Genomic DNA, 19,245 nt, shown 5'->3' with positions numbered 1-19,245 from the left:
TGTTGTGCAAAGTTCTAAATTGTTCCACTAGAGGGTACATGACTACAGTAAGTAACAAGATTCCAACAGCACACAGCAACAGGCTCCAGCTTTTCGAATGCCCAGTCTAAAATATTAACGTTAAACTTCTCCTTTGATGAAGCCGGATTAAAACTACAGCATATTTTTCATGTGGCATACTGCAGCTATGGAAGTCATACAGTGGGGGTCCATTGGTGTAGGACCTATGTACAAGCCTGAACGAAGATCCACTCTGCAGGACTCCGCATTCACTGGCCAGACCAACAATTAATATTAGAAAGTCACTGTATGGTAAAGGGTTAAATTCTAGCATGCAGAACATTTTATACTGACAAATAAAACCTCCCTGTGCAGCCAAGGCTTACATCTGCACTCCTTTCAGTCTTCTCGGGCTTCTCTCTGTCGTATGCCATTATTTTCAGAAGTCGCTTCATAGCCCTTTCTTTAGACGTTTTCTTCTGGTTTTGATGCCTTACTTGTGCAACGAGAAATGTTGGGATCTGCAAAAAAAAAAAAGTTAAACCATCATGAGGTATATGCATGTATATTATTTGCACATACATCACTACAGTCTATGATCCACTGACCAGTTCACATGGGAAATGCTGCAAAGAAAAAAAAGCATTAAAATGGTACAAATCCACCTACTGACTGGCACCAAGTGTCACCAATGTGTAAAGTGTCTTAAGAAGCCCAAATTGTCCATTATGGCTTGTGCACATAACCTATGGCATACAGGTCTGTAATACAGCTCTCATACTGTACCTCCGAAAGCCATATTATAAAGAGGGGACATTATCTTTAAAAAAAATATATATCTTTATTTATTTTTTTTATTTTTTTTTTTAAATAAAGTTTTTTTTTTTCCATCTCAAATTGGTGCTACATTTCTAGGATATGCCATTACGTTCTTATAGGTCTGACCTTTGGGATCACCACAAATTCTGAGACAAAGGTAGCATAGGACTGGTGGGGAGCAGTACAGTACCCCCGTTACTGTGTTTTAACCTTCATAGTAGCCACAGCCAACGAAACCCTGGACGAAATTGCATTGATGGACCACTGAATTAGGGGCACGGACCAGCGGGCAAGGAAAAATTACAGGGTAACAGAGTGCTACACCAGTTTTATGTCCCCTCCATCCTCAGGATTACTGGGGGTCTCCGAAGTCAGACCTCAAGAATCATGAACTAATGGCATCCCCATAAAGTTACATTGGTTGGAAAAAAAAAAGACCTAGGTCCATCAAGTTAAACCTTTCTCCCCCAATTGAGCCGTGAAAATAAAATCACATTTTCCCCACAAAAAATATTTCATCCCCAATTTATTTATTTTTATTTTTTTAATTTTCACAAGGGTAACAGGAGAAATTGCACCATACAATTTCTCCTGAGCACGCCGATACCCCATATGTGGGGGGAATACTACTTCTGAAGCACAGTGGCAAAGCTCAGAAGGGAAGAGGCGCCATATTGAAGTTCAGATTTTGCTGGAATGGTTTGAGGGTGCCATGTCACATTGGCAGAGCCCCTGAGGTGCCAGAACAACAGAAACCCCTTGTATGTGAACTCATTTTACAAACTACACTCACCAAGGAATCCATCTAGGGGTGCAGTGATCATATTGACACCACATGTGCCTCACAGAATTTTATACCACTGAGCGGTGAAGAAAGAATAAATTACATTTTTACCACTAAAATGTTGTCCTAGCCTCAAGTTTTTAATTTTTCAAAGGGCTAATAAGAAATTTTTTACAACAAACGGAGGTCCATTTTTTCCTGATTGCGCCAATACCCTACAAGTAATCCGGAGACACCTTTCAGGCAGAGTGCAGAGCTCAGAAGGCAAGGAGCACCAGATTTTACTGCTATGGTTTGCGGTTGCCAGGACCCTCTGGGAGAGCCCATGAGGTGCCAGAACTGAACTTCAGAAACACCCATAAGTGACCCATTTTGCAAACTACATCTCTTAAAGTCATCTAGGGGTGCAGTGATCATATTGCCACTGCTGCTGTGTCATAGAATTTGAAACCATTGGAACCAATGAAGAATAAATAATTACATTTTTACCACAAAAACTTGTTTTAGCCCCAGATTGTACATTTTCACACAAGAAGTTGGTAAAAATGGCACCAAAATTTGTTCCACAATTTCTACTGAACATGGCAATATCCTATATGTGGCTGTGCAGTGCTACTAAGTGATACGGAGAGATTCGGGAGGAACGGAGCGCTATTTACCTGCTATTATGAATGCTGAGCTCTGAATAACTCTGCCCACACCAATGATTGGCAGCTTTCTGCCATTGAACTGTGTATACAGAAAGCTGTTTATCAGTGGTGAGGGTGTGGTTGGATTATCTGGCTGCCGACTAAGTAGTCCTCTAGTGATAATCTCCTGCTGATAAAACTGTGATTTTATAAAATCTACACTAAGCAGCCCAGTAAGTGATATATTTTTTTTAGGGTCTGTGCCCCTATGTTATGTTGCTCTCAGTTTAAGTAGCAAAAATCTAAAGACAGGTTATTTAATTGATCAAAATGAACAAAATTATCTTTTTTATGGTTCAGAAAGTGAACAGCCCTGGAGCTCAGAGTGATAAAGAACTAAATTTACAGTACAAACCCTGAAAAATGATCAAACTTAACATTATCACATTTTAAGCCTAACTATTCACAGACAGATGAGATTTCTATAATTTGCAGGACCACTAGGACAGGTCTAAAAGGTTATATTAAGGCAGCCATGACTACGACTGCACAGTGCTCTATAAACATTTAACCCATATACCATATAATACAGCTTGATCCGACCTATTACATACCGTCCACAGTAGCTTTTGGTACTTGATCAAGAAAAGCATAACAGAAGCTGTCTGGGCTGCACTGGTAACAGCGTCTTGATCTGGAGCTTTTAAAGGAGAGGTGTGGAGGGTAAAAAGATTTGGTGCCATAATCATAGCTACGTTCTTCAGAGTCATTTTATTTTGTTCTCTGTGATCAACGATCCTTTGAAGGAATTCAAGTAGAACCTGAAACAAAAAGGAAACCGAAGATACTTTATGTCCAGACTGAAGTCTGGAGTGTGTGTGTGCGAGAGAAGAACACAGCAGAGACAACTGTGGAAGTAAGCAAAGGGAACAACTGGAAGTACTCCATTTGTGTCAGCGGAATACTGAGAAGGTTTGATCAGCAACTTTGTGAGAGTCCCTAAGGGCTTCCAGGAACGGGAAATGTCAACCAAGTCTTGAGGGTTGTGGGTCTAAGTTAAGACAGTCAGCGATGCTGGGGGCACATCCAGTAAAAGAGGTATCCACAGGCCCTTCATTTACGTGGTGCCTGAAAAGTGGGCTGAAGATCGGGAACACAAGAAGGTATAGCGTCATTTTAAGTTGGGAAGATTGGAAGTCCCTAACTCGATTCGCGAAAAGTCTCACCAACTGTGCCGCTGAAGATGAAGGCTGGAAACATGTCAGGGTCATGTCGCTTAAAGAACAATTACAATTCATGTTTTCTGCGGTGTGATTTTACAACACTTAGTAACGACAAGTTTGATTTTATGGACTGTTGTGGTTCTCCATTCTTCAGGAATCATGGCCACTCAATGCGTGTCTACAGTAACAGCATCACACACGCGCCAGAGTTGACTCACATTTTTCTGTAGCTTGCCGGAGCGCAGAAACAGAGTCCCTCGCTCAAGGCTACCTCTCCGGGCACGTTTACAATACATTGCTGGAATCCAGGGGTCTGTCCCTACATCATGCTGCTCTCAGATGGGGCAGCAAAAATCTGGTGCCAGATTCTATATAAACTACAATATGGTTCTATGTTAAGCTATGTTCTGTTCAGCAGAACCACAGTAGGTGTATGTGTTAAATCTGTTAAATGAATGCTAACATTCAGTAATAATGATCATTTTATTACTATAGTGCCAACATATTCCGCAGCACTTTACGTTTTAGAGGGGACTTGTACAGACAATAAAAAAAAATGTAGGTTGAAGGTTCCTCCTTGTGGAGAGTGACAAGCCATGTGTGGAATGCCAGTATGAGGAGACTTAAAGCCTTGCATACTCATCTGGGAAATTAAATACGGTCTTTTCAGAGAGAAAGAGGACTTGAAATCTAGCGTCAACATCTACTGGAAGTAGCATTCCTTCAAGGCTCGTTAAAGGCTCCATACTGATTTGTAGGGTTGCTACTTCCAACAGGTGGCACTGAAGTCCTCTTCCTCTGAAAAGACAATTTGAATATTCAGCTGTGAAACTCCAACTCCTCTGTGTGTATATTATAGAGAAACAATCTGACCTTTAGAGTATCACGGTGTACATCAGGCAGTAGAATGACCAGGAGATTCAGAGCTTGGAGACGATGCTTTTTACTTGGAAGGTCTAAAGTAGAAAATATGTAAAGCGTAAGTAAACTGTGGAACATTATTCTATATTCATGATTACGGATGAGTGTGGAGGTCCGAGTGCCGAACCAGCCACTGATTACTCAAAAAACTGCTCCAAAGTACACATTTCAGGAGGCCAAAGTGGTTACTGCCTGCCTGAGTGAGCACAGATCCACCGACATTCTATTAAGGTTATGTCATAATATTCTACATTAGTATAGTTTTACCAAACTATTTATTAGTTAAGTATATTCCAAGGAGATCCTTGAACCATAAAGAAGCAATTCCAACATGGACAGCCCTTATCACCCATGTAAAATTAGGGAGATAGGGCACTTGACTTTTACCAAGCTGCTACCCTTATTCTTCATATTGCCAGTTCAGTTTCAAGGATATTCGCTGACTTCTGTTTTATAGTCTAGCAATTATTAGCCCATATGAATATCCACATCACACCAGTAGGGATAAATGCAAAATGTCACTAAGCAAAGACCATTCACATTTGAGATCGAACGTTCATTAGAACATTTGTTCATTCATTGACTTCTATAAAAATGCTTGCAATCACTTAGTTAATACATTTATTATTATTTATTTTTAGAGCACCCTTAACTCCATAGTGGTGTACATGTGAAGGGTATAGATATAAATTACAATGATCAAACGAACAATGACAGACTAGTACAACGGGGAGAGGGCCCTGCCCTCACTGGCTTACAGCTTACAAATCTCCCCAATCCGTTGGGCAGGGTATAACGTCCCAATCAATACAGTGACTGCTATCAACCCGAGAATTAAGAGCCATTGGGAATGGAGCAGTAGCCGATCATGTGCACTGTGGCTCTATTCAATCCTATAGGAGTGCCCAAAGCCAGCCAAACACAGCGCTCTGCTATCTAAGAATTGATTGTCCACCACTCCATTCACACAGGGCTCTTGAGAACCCCCGGTTCCCAGGATCACTGAAACCCCTCCAGCGTTTTCGGAAGTTATCTCCTATGCTATGTCTAAGGAATAACTGCCAAATTTCAGAATACCCCTTTAAGGTTAATGTACACCTGGAGACCGAAGCCATTAAAGATCAAATCACCTAACGAACAAGAATTTTGAAGGTTGAAATGTACTAGACTTGTTGGGCTGCTACCAAGGAACTAGAGCACTTAATTCTGATAAAGACTCAATCTGTTATCTTATGTTTAATAGTGTAAGTAATCATAAAATCCCAAGACACAGCGCGGCGCACATGAACTTATGCTCTAGCAATGATGTAATCAATGTCACCATGTCATGCACAGCAATAAATGGCAAAAATAGCATTCTGGAGGTCAGCTCCAGCTTTCAGTGGCTTCATTATAGTCAGAATAAAAGTCCTTTCATACAATGCTCTTATTTAATATGCAGTCCATAATTCCTCTACATAAAATGACGACTGCGCCAGCCATGTCATCTCCGAAGAAGCGGAAATGTCGGGCACCATATTTAATTTAACTCTAAAAATTATCTTACGCTGCACAGAATGGAAAGCTTTCATGTATTCCACCGTCAGCAGTGGCAGAGGGAGCTCTCGGATGAAAAACTTTAGGAGGCTGGCTGCGTCGTGCTGCTTCACCGTATCCCAGTTGAATGTTCCCTCGTTAAATTTTGTTTCTAATTCTAAACATAGAGACTGAAAAACAATCATTAGGTTATCATTTCAATATTTAAGCATTCTGAAATTTAGTTTTTTTAACTGCAGGCCCCACTACACTGCAGTGCAAATATTTAGGAAGCTGTGGTTTGCACAATTTCCTGCAGAATATTGTGGGTTTTAAAGAGGAAGGCCCATTGAGATCTAGAAGATGATACTTAAACCTCTACCCCTGGGTGATCCTTATCTGCTATTTATAGGCTTGTGCTGGCAGCTTTCTTCCTTGGTTTGGAGGTCTCTATTTGTTATAAAGCTATGATATGCTTCTAGAATTGTTGTCCAAGCCATACATGTAAGAAAAAAATAGTCTAAAGCCCATCTCCTGCACATGTTCAACCTGCTACTTATCGCTGCCTTATTTTTTACACTGCAGCTCTGTTTAGTCTGATTAGAATTATATGTGCTGCATAAATCCCCATAAGTAAGCCTTTTAAAAGGAGTTGTCTCATGTTCTAGTCCATGTTCCCCAGTCCTCAGCCTATCTGTAAGCTGAAGACACTGCACTCCTGCTCTACTGACAGTCAAAACCAGTGATATCTTTATACGAATGGTCCGAAAAGGTACAAGTAAAGGAATCTAAGCCTCGGTAGCACTGGAACAGCACAGGTGCATTAAAGCAGGTCAGACAAAGAGCCAACATTGAGCTCCAGCAGTTTGGCCAACTTCAGATCAGTGCTTTCGCCCATGCTGCTACCCATCAGTAGTGGCTAACAACCTAGGAAAAGAGCAGTAACCAAAATTGAACATCACTCCACTCTTTATTATGGGGAGAATTGTTAATAAGGACAATGTCAACTTGCTTGTTTTTACAAGCACTTTGCAATTATGCCCATTAAGAAGATGAGAAGAAGACTTTAATGTAAAGAGGCACTCTTCAAATCTAAAGCGGTAGCACAAATCTTCCAATTCAATGACCTGTATAAGCGTGTGGCTTATAGATTGTAAGCCTCACTGGGGACACTGAAGATAATTTTCTGCGAGGTTACATCACACAGCAGGGTAAAGCTCTATGCTGTGCGTAACAGGGGTATGGTGGGGGCATGGCCTGGTCCTGGCTGTTTGCAGTAACAGCCAGCCCCCTGATAATATATCCTTCATTACAGAGATACTAGCAGAGATCAGGTCATGCCACTCCACCTCCAACTGCAGAAAGGGAGACATTATTGGGCCTGGAGTGACAGGAGCTACTCTGTACTGTTCACCCCTCCTGTCTAGGGAATTACAGCAGTGTGCAGCTCCATCTCCTAATAATAACCATTTCTCTATAGATAAAGGGGGGGAGGGGGGGTGGACACCCCTCCTCTCATTTTGGGACTGGCTGCAAGTCACAGCAAGGAACTCCACACTGCTGTGTGACATATTGTCCCAGAGGGGAGGGGGAGCAGTGAGGAGCAGCTCCTGTCAAACGGAATTACAAGTGTTTTAAATATAATAGAACTGCACTGGCCATCTCAACTTTATAGTCTATGAGGGCAGGGTCAGTAAAATGTTATTTATCTACATGGAATGCCCCTTTAAATGTGTCAAATTCATTAAGATACAAGTATCTCCTAATAAATTTGTCACATATTAATCCTGCAATCTTTCTTGCCAAGAAGTAGAAAACCAAGGCTTGATCAATTCTGCCCATAGCTTGAATGTTCATTTTCTTCTGCCAATGGGGCTACTAAGAGTAGGAACCTGAAGCTTTAATATGCTGTCCTATTTAAGGTGCCACATCTGGCTCAATACTTTTTATTCTCCTGAGATCAGAGACACATTTCTGAACAAGTAGTAACCAACAAAATTACACACATTGTAAAAAAGCAAATAATGGTTTGCTACATATATGCAGGGCTAAATTTAAAAAGTAAAAGTATACATCTTCAGGTGACTCAGCAGGTCAGATATCCTGTTAGTCCTGCTCCACAAGTATGATGTATATAATATCCTAAAACATGCTTTATCTGTTTAACATTAATGAAAAATAACTACATAGTATGTAATTACAGCGGGAATCTACTGTATTTCATTACAAGAAAAAACCCGAGCTGAATACAATAGACGTAACATAACGCTGTTAAGTAATGTTACAGCAATGTTACAATAGACGTAAGTAAGCAAGTTGGATACTTTTAAAAGGGAACATGTCAGCAGGATTTCACTCCTCAAACTATGTGCATGAAGCTCTTTCAAACACTAGTGCAGAAATACTTTTCCATGGCCAGTCGATTTCTTCATAACTGAGAGATTGGCATTTGTATTCATATGCAAATAAGCCTCTAAATCTGAAGCATTGGCCACTTCAGCTCAAGGCCCTGCCCAGAACGGCCTCTTCCAGCTTGATTGACAGCGTCTATGCTGTATGACTTCAGACAAAAGAGTTCTCAGTCAAGCAGGAGACGGCACAGGGCAGGTAATAGAGCTTGAGTGACAGAAACTCCAGATTTTCAGTCTAATTTGCATAACAATTCAAGCACTCATTTCTCAGTAACAGAAGTAGTGTGGCCAAATAAAGGGCTATAAGAGCATATATGGTAAATAGTTTGGGCAAGAAATCCTGCTGACAGACGAGGTTCCCAATGATTGGATTTTAACCAATCACAACCTGACAGCATTTGCAGGGGTTTCAGAATGAATCCTCCTAATTATTAGGGAGGATCATGTGTGTAATCTACATAGCACTATTTATAAACATATAACCCCAGCCCATTCTCCTACACATAGGGTGGACAAGTAAAATAAAGAACAACATATTGGCATATGGAAGTATAGAAATCTATGAAGTTACTTTAATCCGCGAAACCACTCCAGGTATCCTTAGAACACCTTCCGTTTCCAGTCCTCCTTTCTCTATTTGTTCAATCAGCTACAAAGAAAAAAATATATATAGTTGTGATAAAATATAAACGTTTTCTTTATCATTAAACAATTTGATGGCTTATATACAGGGCCACCATGAGGGAATTACTGCCCTTATTGGTGTATGGGATCCCCCTCCTCACCGGCCCCAAGGCCAAGACTTGGCTGTTCGCTCAGTAACTGAAAGTGCGTTCCCGAACTCGCGTTCAGTTGAAATCTATCTCCCTACAGAACCCATTTCCTGCACTGCAATAGGAACTGCCAGCCAATCAGAGGCCGGCAGCTGATGTATCACATGTTGCCTGAGTAAGATATAACGGTCATGAACCGGCGCATCCGCACCTCAAGGAGTTGAAAAAGACAGATGGCAGGGCAGGATGAGAACCCATGGCGGGGCAGGATGGAGAAATATGGGGGGGGGATGGAGATGCATGGGGCCATGATGGGAGGACGCATGGGGCCATGATGGGAGGACACATGGGGCCATGATGGGAGGACACATGGGGCCATGATGGGAGGACACATGGGGCCATGATGGGAGGACACATGGGGCCATGATGGGAGGACACATGGGGCCATGATGGGAGGACACATGGGGCCATGATGGGAGGACACATGGGGCCATGATGGGAGGACACATGGGGCCATGATGGGAGGACACATGGGGCCATGATGGGAGGACACATGGGGCCATGATGGGAGGACACATGGGGCCATGAAGGGAGGACACATGGGGCCATGATGGGAGGACACATGGGGCCATGATGGGAGGACACATGGGGCCATGATGGGAGGACACATGGGGCCATGATGGGAGGACACATGGGGCCATGATGGGAGGACACATGGGGCCATGATGGGAGGACACATGGGGCCATGATGGGAGGACACATGGGGCCATGATGGGGCCATGATGGGAAGACACATGGGGCCATGATGGGAAGACACATGGGGCCATGATGGGAAGACACATGGGGCCAGGAATGAGACATAGTAAGGTGCAAAAGTGCTGGAATCAAATAGCCGATGAAGCCCACATCCCCACCTCCCGGAAGGAGGAAGCGCTGAAATGCACATAGGGGACCTGGCTGTGTGTTCATACCTTAGGTAAAGATGAAATCCTGATCTCCTTCCATGCCCATTGCACATGCACTGTACTCAAGACTAATTTTATATCAGTCAGCACTAGTGATGAGCGAATATACTCGTTACTCGAGATTTCCCGAGCACGCTAGGGTGACCTCCGAGTATTTTTTAGTGCTTAGAGATTTAGTTTTCATCGCCGCAGCTGAATGATTTACATCTGTTAGCCAGCATAAGTACATGTGGGGGTTGCCTGGTTGCTAGGGAATCCCCACATGTAATCAAGCTGGCTAAGTAAGATGTAAATCATGCAGCTGAGATGAGGAAAACTGAATCTCCGAGCACTAAAAAATACTAGGAGGTCACCCGAGCGTGCTCGGAAAATCTCAAGTAATGAGTATATTCGTTCATCACTAGTCAGCACCTATTGTGCTCACATGCTTGATCGGCTATTTGATTCCTGCATTTTTGCACCTTACTATTTACTTATACTCCATTAACAACAATTCATGTGTATTTACACCATTGCTACGATATATACTTGGTGTGTATGTATGTACCCCATATTATGTTTTCTCAGCTACCGTATACTAAAAGGTGCTATTTTACTTGTACTCTGCTATAATTATGCTGATTGTTGTCTTTATTTTGTATTTTGGACATGTGTTAATTTTCCTATATTAACTCTTTGGAGATTATACTATTAGGAGTGATTGATACCCTCTTTTCTGTAACGCTCACCACCACCTAGTTCAGCTGTTTTTCCTTATAGTTTTTAATACTATGTCTAATATAATTTAGCATTTTACACCTATATGGTTTTTGAAATGGTCTATTTTTGCATCATGTGTTCATATATGATTCCTATCTAACTTTGTGCATGACCCTTAATTCTACATTATATTTTAGAAACTAGTTCTGTCTCTGCTACTTCTTTGGAAGTGGCAGTTGACCCCCTTATCTGTTGCGACCCTGTGTGGCTGCACAGGTTGCACCAATGATATGTCCGTCCCTGATGTTGATATTGGCCAACAAATACCTGAAATTTTGGATTTAATTTTAAAGGGAATTCGTCATGTTGATAATGGCATCTGATCTTCAGGTAGAATGTTACAGAGCAGGAGGAGCTGATCAAATTGATATACATTTCTGTGGGAAAAGTTTCAGTATAACTTGTATTATATTCATTAACTCATTAGGCATTGGTAAGCATACGAGCCCTGCTGGGGGCCGTATTGTGTATGGTTGTGCATACAGTAGGACTGTCCACTGGGCTCATATGCCTACCAACACCAGGGATGTCAATGAACAAAATACAAGTTGAATTCTTGAGAAAAAGAAAAGGGTGGCACTCATCATTCTTGTAAAAAGACTTTTTTCACATCTTTAAAAGCATGGAGCCATGGAGAAGTGTGCAGGACAGGACCCGTTGAAGTGCAGTTAGCAGAAAACGGCAGTCGTCCGTTCATCCTGCTCTCCACACTTCTCCATTGCTCCAGGTTTTTAAAGATGTGAAATAAAAGTCTTTTTACAAGAACGGTGAGGGCCACCCTTTTCTTTTTCTCAAGAACTTCAATGTTGTGTTTTTTCCAGTGAGCGGCCTATCCTTGCTGTACAAAAGGTGCATATCCATTGATTATACAGGCAATCAGAATAGCAACAGGTTGTGCCGGGTTTCTTGTTCTCAATTCACATTGACGAAATACAAGTTGATCTTTTCCAGAAAAGCCATTTATTCTGCTCAGCTGTAAATGTCATTATGTCTGCAGATCAGAATCAGACTGCATTTACAGTATGACAAGTTCCCTGTAACAAAATACATCACCATCCTTTTTTATACAATGAATTAGCAAGGAACAAAAGAGAACATACACTTTGAAAGATTAGTGGGACTTTGGTGCCTGGATTTTTCCTCTGATCTAGCTCCAGCAATACAGACAAAGGAACCTGGAAAATGCCGAAATCTAGTAGAAAAAAAAAATTAAGATTAAATAGTTTCTTTACAAAAAAAAAAAACATTATGGAGTTTGTCCGTCCTTAGGCTGCAAGTCTTCAGTCACTAGACTTGCAAATCCCTTCCATCATGCACCCTTGCATTGAGCGAGACCGTGCACATCTAGTTGGCAAGTGACCGCATGTATGAAAATTGCACATATTGGGTTAAGGAACCTACCGGAGGCACTGTAGAATCCTCATAGCACACATTAAGCGCAATGTGAGGACACACAAGTCTGCAGTCACACAGCATGACTGTAGACTTATAGATTGAGGCCGGACAACCCCTTTAACTATGTAAATTATATTCTTTTAGCTGTCCAGTATGACAAATCTTAGCTTTCATATTACATATTTGGTTTCTATATTTAGTGTCATCTATCATGCTCCTAAATGCATAAATTCTGATATCAAAGTTCACCTTTACATATTTGGTTTCTATATTTAGTGTCATCTATCATGCTCCTAAATGCATAAATTCTGATATCAAATAATGGTAATGATTGGGTACACAACACCCCATTTATGGTATATAATAAAGCAGCAAAAAAAAATGCAGTGACACAGCGTTGCAGCATTCATACCATTGAGTGTCTAATTAACAGTGCCATAGAGATCCTAAATAGCATTTGCAAACCGTTGCCTAAATAATACTGCCTAATCAATAAATTAAGGAATGCTGCTAGATCCACTACAATGTTAAACGAAAGCTTTGGGTGCCCAAGTGTGGATCCATTTTTGCTCCAGGTACTAAAGGCCGAGGAACGGCAATGGTGCCAGACATTGGTGCTCCCATTCTATGTGTAGGCACCAGTGGGTGCTCTACTTAATAAGCGATTGATGTAAATGAAGGTACAGAAACACCATATATTTCATGAGTACAGAAAGAGGTTCTGAGAAAGTAAAGGGATTACCCAGATGAAGATACAGAGTAGAACACCCCAAACACTCACTGGGACCTGCTGGCGATATTGAGGTGCAGAGGGAGAAGTGACAGAGCCATTTACTGTGCGTTACTGGGTGTCTAACAGTATTTTAAATGTTCACTTGAGTTAGATAAAATAGATACATAATACTTGTTTTTGGGGACACTTTCTGTAGTTCACTCTTGTTTGGGGATACTCTTATTTGAGTAGAACAATATTTTTGGCAACAGGCAGAATAGCTAGCAGATTAATAGGGTCAGGGTCAGCACTGAGGGGGAAAAAAAGCAACAGTAAGCCATAGAACAATGCTATTTTTGAGAAGGACAGCATTTTGGGACACTTCAGAGCTGTGGCGTCTGTGTCCATTTTAGTGTAGTCGGAGTTTTGGGTATAAAATGTCTGTTCTGTTCCTGATCTAAGGATCTTGGCTTTTAGCGGAGATGAATCTGTGCTGCACTTTATGTACATGCTCAGTAGTGACCTGGTGCTGTGGAGTCGGAGTTGTAGAGTTGGAGTTGTAGAGTCGAGAGTTGGGAAATGTCAGAGTCAGAGGTTTGGCTTACCGACTCCAAAGCCCTGCTTAGTGGAAACAGAAAAGCAAACATATATTAAAGACGCTGGATGAGTGACTAGAATTCATTTTCGGCTATTCTGTCTTTGAGTTAAAAAACTACTTAGTGTGTGACATTATACTGCAGACCATCTGCATGGCAATATTGCTTTTTTATTTTATTTAGCAAAAGAATGGTAGTATTAGTTACTGAATGGAGGTGTTACTAAACCACCACATGGTTGTGTTCTTCAGATGATCCACCGCAGTGTTACATGTTACTATATAATATCTAGTAACAGTGTCTACAGAACTAATGAAAATCAAAAGGGGATTATAATTTTATTGGTACTTTTTGATCTTCTGCTTTATAACTTAGTAATTATTGTTAGGATGACCTGAACTGAGCACATTGTGACATATATTGGCCTAAGGGCACATTCAGATGTCCATGCAAATCAATCCAAGATGAGACCGCAATTCACGGACTGCCCCCTGGTCTCAGTGTATTGTCCTACTACAGATAAGGTACTGCAGAGGTTTCTGCTGCAGCCAGTTGTATTGCGGCCAGACAGAAGATAGCACAGGATACTTTTACGTTTTTGTGCATTTTCTTTTCTTAGCATTTCCTTAATATATTTGAATTTCATTTTTAGTGCCGAGAGCAACAAAAGCTGTGCACATGGCCCAGTTTGTATTTGGACGACAGGTAAGGGCAGGGTTGTGTGGGTTGTTTCTCATTTACTGCATACCTAAAATTCTTTAATGAAACTATTGAATAAAAATATATCGGATAAAAAAAGGCCCTGTCAAGGCCCTTTCATCTCCAATTTATGCAACATAGCTGGCAAAATAACCCACTAATTTTACTACGAGTAAAGAAAACGGAAATTTTTTATAACTAAAATGCACAACCGTGCACAAAATGTATTGGGATGGAACACCGTAAGTTACACAACATCTCCACCCTTGCCTCGCACCACCTATTGCCTAAAACCACCTACGCAAGCTACTGTATAAAGCCAGCAAAATAAATACAAAGTCTTTGAGGAGCTAAAGCAAATTTGGTTAAAAAAGGAATGAAAAGGCACGGGAGGGCTAATGGTGACCACAGGTGAGCAGCTTTGAACAAAAATAAGAAGTTGCAGGGTCATAAGACCCCGTGTGTTCCATCATGCAACGTGGTTTCCAAGGCCAAAAAGTATCCACATCATTCTAATATTTACTTCAATAACTTCTGACATTAGAAGTTTCAATCCTTTTAATACTAATGGTACATTCCCTGTGGCCTTTATTTGCATGGTGTTGGAAGAAAAACATTTATAGGCTTTGGGACGTCGTTGTCACCTGAAGGCACTAAAGTGTATTAAAGGTTAATCAATCATTGGTGTGTGTGACTCACAAGGGCACTTGGTGCTTTTTTACAGCCAAAGCGTACTATTTATTCTTTCTTTATGTAATTACCTTTAACTTTCATCTTGGCAGCTCGCTGAAGTTTTAATTCTGTGCCCAGAACGTCATACAAGGCAGTAAGCTCGATAAGAGCTAGAGAAGTCACCTTCTTCATATCCTGAGGAGCCAAATCGCCAATCTTTGTGATGCCAGTCTTGGCTTTAGGAAGTCTGTAGTTCTGTAACATTTCAAACTCAATTGAGTCATTGAAAGTCAAACAGAAATCATGCAGGCACAATTAAAATAAACTGTCTTGTGGGCTATTCCCATCTCCTGGATCATGCTCATCTTCAAACAATAGCAATTGTGGCTGGACAGGCACAGTATTTAAAAGGTCTTTTCTACCAAGTTTGTAAGCACTTCTCTACTTCTCTAAAGCCAGCCGGGATTGCTGGAGAGCGCCATTAGGACCTAATCCCAACCACCTACAGTACCACTGCGCTTTTATGCTGCAGAGCTAAAACTGGCTTATATTGCAGTATTGAGAGCTCACAGCTTGGAACAGCAGTGCAACGATGCTGCCGGTACAATTCGTTAATCAAGCATTCGTTAACCCAAGCATTCAGGAAATTTAGGAGCTAGGTGGCAGTGCACTACTGAACTGAGAATATAGGACAACCCTTTAATGCACTGTATAATATTGCATTCAAAGATGGCCTTTCATAACTGCCACCTTTTAACCTCTGTGTCCTGATATAGGGGCTGAAAAGCTACTTAACACACTTTTTTCCCCTTTTATAATGGACATCATCTTTCCCGAGATATGACCTAAAAATTGTATCTAAATATTCCCTTCAGACAGATGGGGGACAACAGATTCTTTTCAGGGGGCATGTACTTATTCCTACCTCTAACACAGGATAGAACACAATATAGAACAGACCCTGAGAGAAGGTCAGAAAAGCATGAGCAACTCTCATTGCCGAACACCTTTGTTCATGCAACAGGTGCAACAGAAGAAGAGCAGCAGCTAATGATCATGGGAACAGTGCCAGCACCGGCAAAGTACATTTCTGTGATGCTGCATTGGTTTATGACTGGCCAGAGCCACAGAATTAAGTATATATCCCAGGGAAGAATCTTACACCAACCATGTGGCTCAAGGGAAAATTAGGATAAAAATGTTATAAGCTCATATCTAGGAAACAAAGTTGATTATAAAATGGAAAAAAACATGTTAGTGTTTAACTACTGAATTATTAAACTAGCTGTCACTACATCTAGTTTAATAGATAAAAAGTCTTGAAAGTCCACTTTAAATAGCTGAAACCATTAAGTTTCTGTTTCTGAAGAGCGCCAAGTCTTAGTAGGAAGACATATAGGTCATGTAATGCTATTCTAAGCTCTTTAAAGGGTTGAGATTGACTTTAAGAATTGTTTTTTCCAATAGGTGGTAGTAGAGACCTTGCTCTCTCCCTTTGTGAAGAGCCTACTTGCATTTTTTTCATTTTCCATGGGAACTTTGCATGGCCTATAAGTCTTCCTATACAAACTTGATCTTTTCCACAAGGAGAAACTTTACTCCGTAGATACCCCATCAAAAGACTCTCCCTCAGCCAACCAGTTTATCTGCTTTGCACCTATTGCAAAAATCCTGAAACAAGCGTTTGCAGATGGAGATTTTGGTATAGCATTATATCCTAAGTCATGTGGAAAGGATCTTTAAGGGCTAATATGGACTTTTACGATTGATACTTTAAATAAGTAGCCCTGGAGCCCAGTGATGGGCCATCTGAGTCTTTTTGGTATTCTGGACCACTTGTCTCAGCTCCCAAAACGGATCCCTATTAAGTGTGTGTTCATATAATATTTATGGCAAGATCAGACAGTTCCGATGCAGTAGAAACCCTGCCCAGCTGCAGGTAGCTAAAGGTAGAGGATTTTTCAAGGTTTTGACTTTGGCTGCACAGTGAGTTGATAAGGTCTTTGTCACAGTAGCAGCTGGACAGTGTCATATATAGTTCCACACTGAGAGTCATTCATAAAGTCCAAGTATTTTTCAACTCAATGTTTCAGCTATTTCACATACAACCCACCACTACTATAGACCCTTTGCTCTCTTATTCTGTAAATAAACTATCCGCATAATTGGTATCTGACAGACATACCAGTTTATGTTTTGTCCATTTCTTCAACAAAGTATATATTATAAAATTAATTCTTCCTACTAAAAAAAAAAAAAAAAATTAAGCGGAATAGCTCTCCTTGTTGAGAGTGTCAAGCTGGTGTAAGGAGACTTATAGGCCATGCCCAATCAAATCTCCTGCCTTGCACAACCCGAAATATGTCTGGAAATGGAGTTTCTAATTGTAAGGTAAGGCTTGCTACATCCAATCCGTGGCACTAGAATTCCAGTCTTGTTCCTCTCTGAGGAATGTAATTGCATATCATTTCCTAAAAGAAAAATGTGATAAAGCAATCTCAAAAGGAGATTGCAGTATATATCGCATTGGCAAATTTTCAAGATAATTGCAGAAGGTTATACAAAAATACTTACTGGTAATAAGGAGTCATCTTCCTTCTCATTCCTGACATTAGGGAACTCTTTGAGGTTTGAAGCCTGCTCAGCGAATGAAATTTCCAGATTGATGGCAGTTTCAGGAGTATCTTTTTTTTCTGCTACCTCTGTAGCTTCATCTTCTAGCTCTAGATATACAGAAATAGTTAGGGAGAGTTCAGACATGAAGCTCCATTCAGAGTACAAGGTAGCAATAAAGAGCACCACAGGGCCTAAGGAACCAAGACATTCCATAGGCCACCAACGCTTCATTTGAACACTTGACATCAGTTCCCCTATAGATTACAGTGGATCAATAGCGATCACAGTCACAAGCTAAATTTTTTGTTCTTCTGTCGGAATGGAACTATCAAACATGGATGCACAATAAGAAAATCCATATGGAGGATGCCAGTTTCTTTCTACACAGCATAGCAAAAGATTAACCAAAACAGAGGAAACTGCAAAAAATAAGTACAGCAATGCTATATGTCATCACTATACAATCAAGAATAGACAAAGAAAGCATATTGCTTTCAGGTTATATATATATATATATATATACAAACAGAAAAACAGAAAAACCAGAACCCTCGGAACAGCCAAGCCCAACCAGACCAGAACACCAATCATAACAACCTGACAAAAGCCGGAATCAGGAAGATGGCAGACGAAGGCCAGGAGAGGTATGTCAGTGACTGGAAGAATGATATCAACAACTCACAGAAACTGATCATGTACCGGAGCCTACAGAGAGACTACAGACTGGCCCCATATCTGGAGAAACTCCCGGACCCCGCAGATCGCAAGATCCTGAGCCGATATAGACTCAGTGCCCACAGTCTGGCCATCGAATGTGGCCGACACAGGCGGAACTACAAGCCCAGGGAGGAAAGACTGTGCCAACACTGTGATCAGGAGGCCATAGAGGACGAAACCCACTTCCTGCTACACTGCTCCAAATACTCAGCAGTGAGGGACACTCACTTCAGGAGACTCTCACATCTCTTCCCAGACTTCATCACCATGAAGGAGGAAGAGAAGACATATATCCTGCTGGGAGAAGAAGAGAGAGCAGTGGAGATAGCAGCGCGGTATGTGAGCGAATGTCATAGACTGCGAGAAAGACAGCCATGATGCCATGGACTATAGCCCCCACAATGGATCTGCCCCCATCCACCTTCCCTATGCCATGGATTATAGCCCCCACCCTGGATCTGCCCCCATCCACCTCCCCTACAGCTCCTACCCAACATCCCCACAGTCCCTATCCCTATTGCCTTTATACACTTGCTTTGGCAAAACTGATGTGTATTTGGTCCTGCCAATAAAGCTTCTTTGAATCTTGAATCTATATATATATATACACATACAATATATATATATACACACACACATATATATACTTGTAGATTGTGAGCCTTCGCGGGCAGGGTCCTCACTCCTCCTGTACCAGTTATGACTTGTATTGTTTAAGATTATTGTACTTGCTTTTATTATGTATACCCCTCCTCACATGTAAAGCGCCATGGAATAAATGGCGCTATAACAATAAATAATAATAATAATAATAATAAATATATATATATATATATATATATTTATTATTGAACCCGTTCTACGCCCGGGTGGCGAGCATTTATATTGGTACATGGTCTCCATCATGGTATGTGTTGCTTCCATCCTGCGCCCTAATCTCGTCATGTGCTGCTACCATCTTGCGCCCCCATCCTGTCATGTGCAGCCCCCATCCTGTTTTGTGTGCCTACATCTTGTGATGTGCTACTGTCTTCCTGAG

General features: G+C 41.2%; 1 protein-coding gene across 2 annotated transcripts in view; it reads right to left on the bottom strand.

The window, feature by feature from the left end:
- Nucleotides 1-19,245, bottom strand: part of ARHGAP18 (Rho GTPase activating protein 18) — a 245,685-nt gene that overhangs the window by 36,813 nt on the left and 189,627 nt on the right. For both annotated transcript variants that reach the window (XM_077289384.1, XM_077289383.1), the window contains exons 5-12: nt 17,448-17,596; nt 14,963-15,128; nt 11,900-11,991; nt 8,874-8,951; nt 5,923-6,082; nt 4,329-4,411; nt 2,847-3,053; nt 387-521 (exon numbers count right to left, since the gene is read on the bottom strand). In XM_077289384.1, coding sequence (XP_077145499.1) covers nt 387-521; nt 2,847-3,053; nt 4,329-4,411; nt 5,923-6,082; nt 8,874-8,951; nt 11,900-11,991; nt 14,963-15,128; nt 17,448-17,596 — 1,070 coding nt within the window. The remainder of the gene's footprint in view (nt 1-386; nt 522-2,846; nt 3,054-4,328; nt 4,412-5,922; nt 6,083-8,873; nt 8,952-11,899; nt 11,992-14,962; nt 15,129-17,447; nt 17,597-19,245) is intronic.

The sequence above is a fragment of the Ranitomeya variabilis genome, chromosome 2 (assembly GCF_051348905.1).
Source record: "Ranitomeya variabilis isolate aRanVar5 chromosome 2, aRanVar5.hap1, whole genome shotgun sequence".
Taxonomy (NCBI): domain Eukaryota; kingdom Metazoa; phylum Chordata; class Amphibia; order Anura; family Dendrobatidae; genus Ranitomeya; species Ranitomeya variabilis.
The sequence above is the reverse complement of the archived record's forward strand: the minus strand, read 5'-3'. Positions and strand labels throughout refer to the sequence as shown.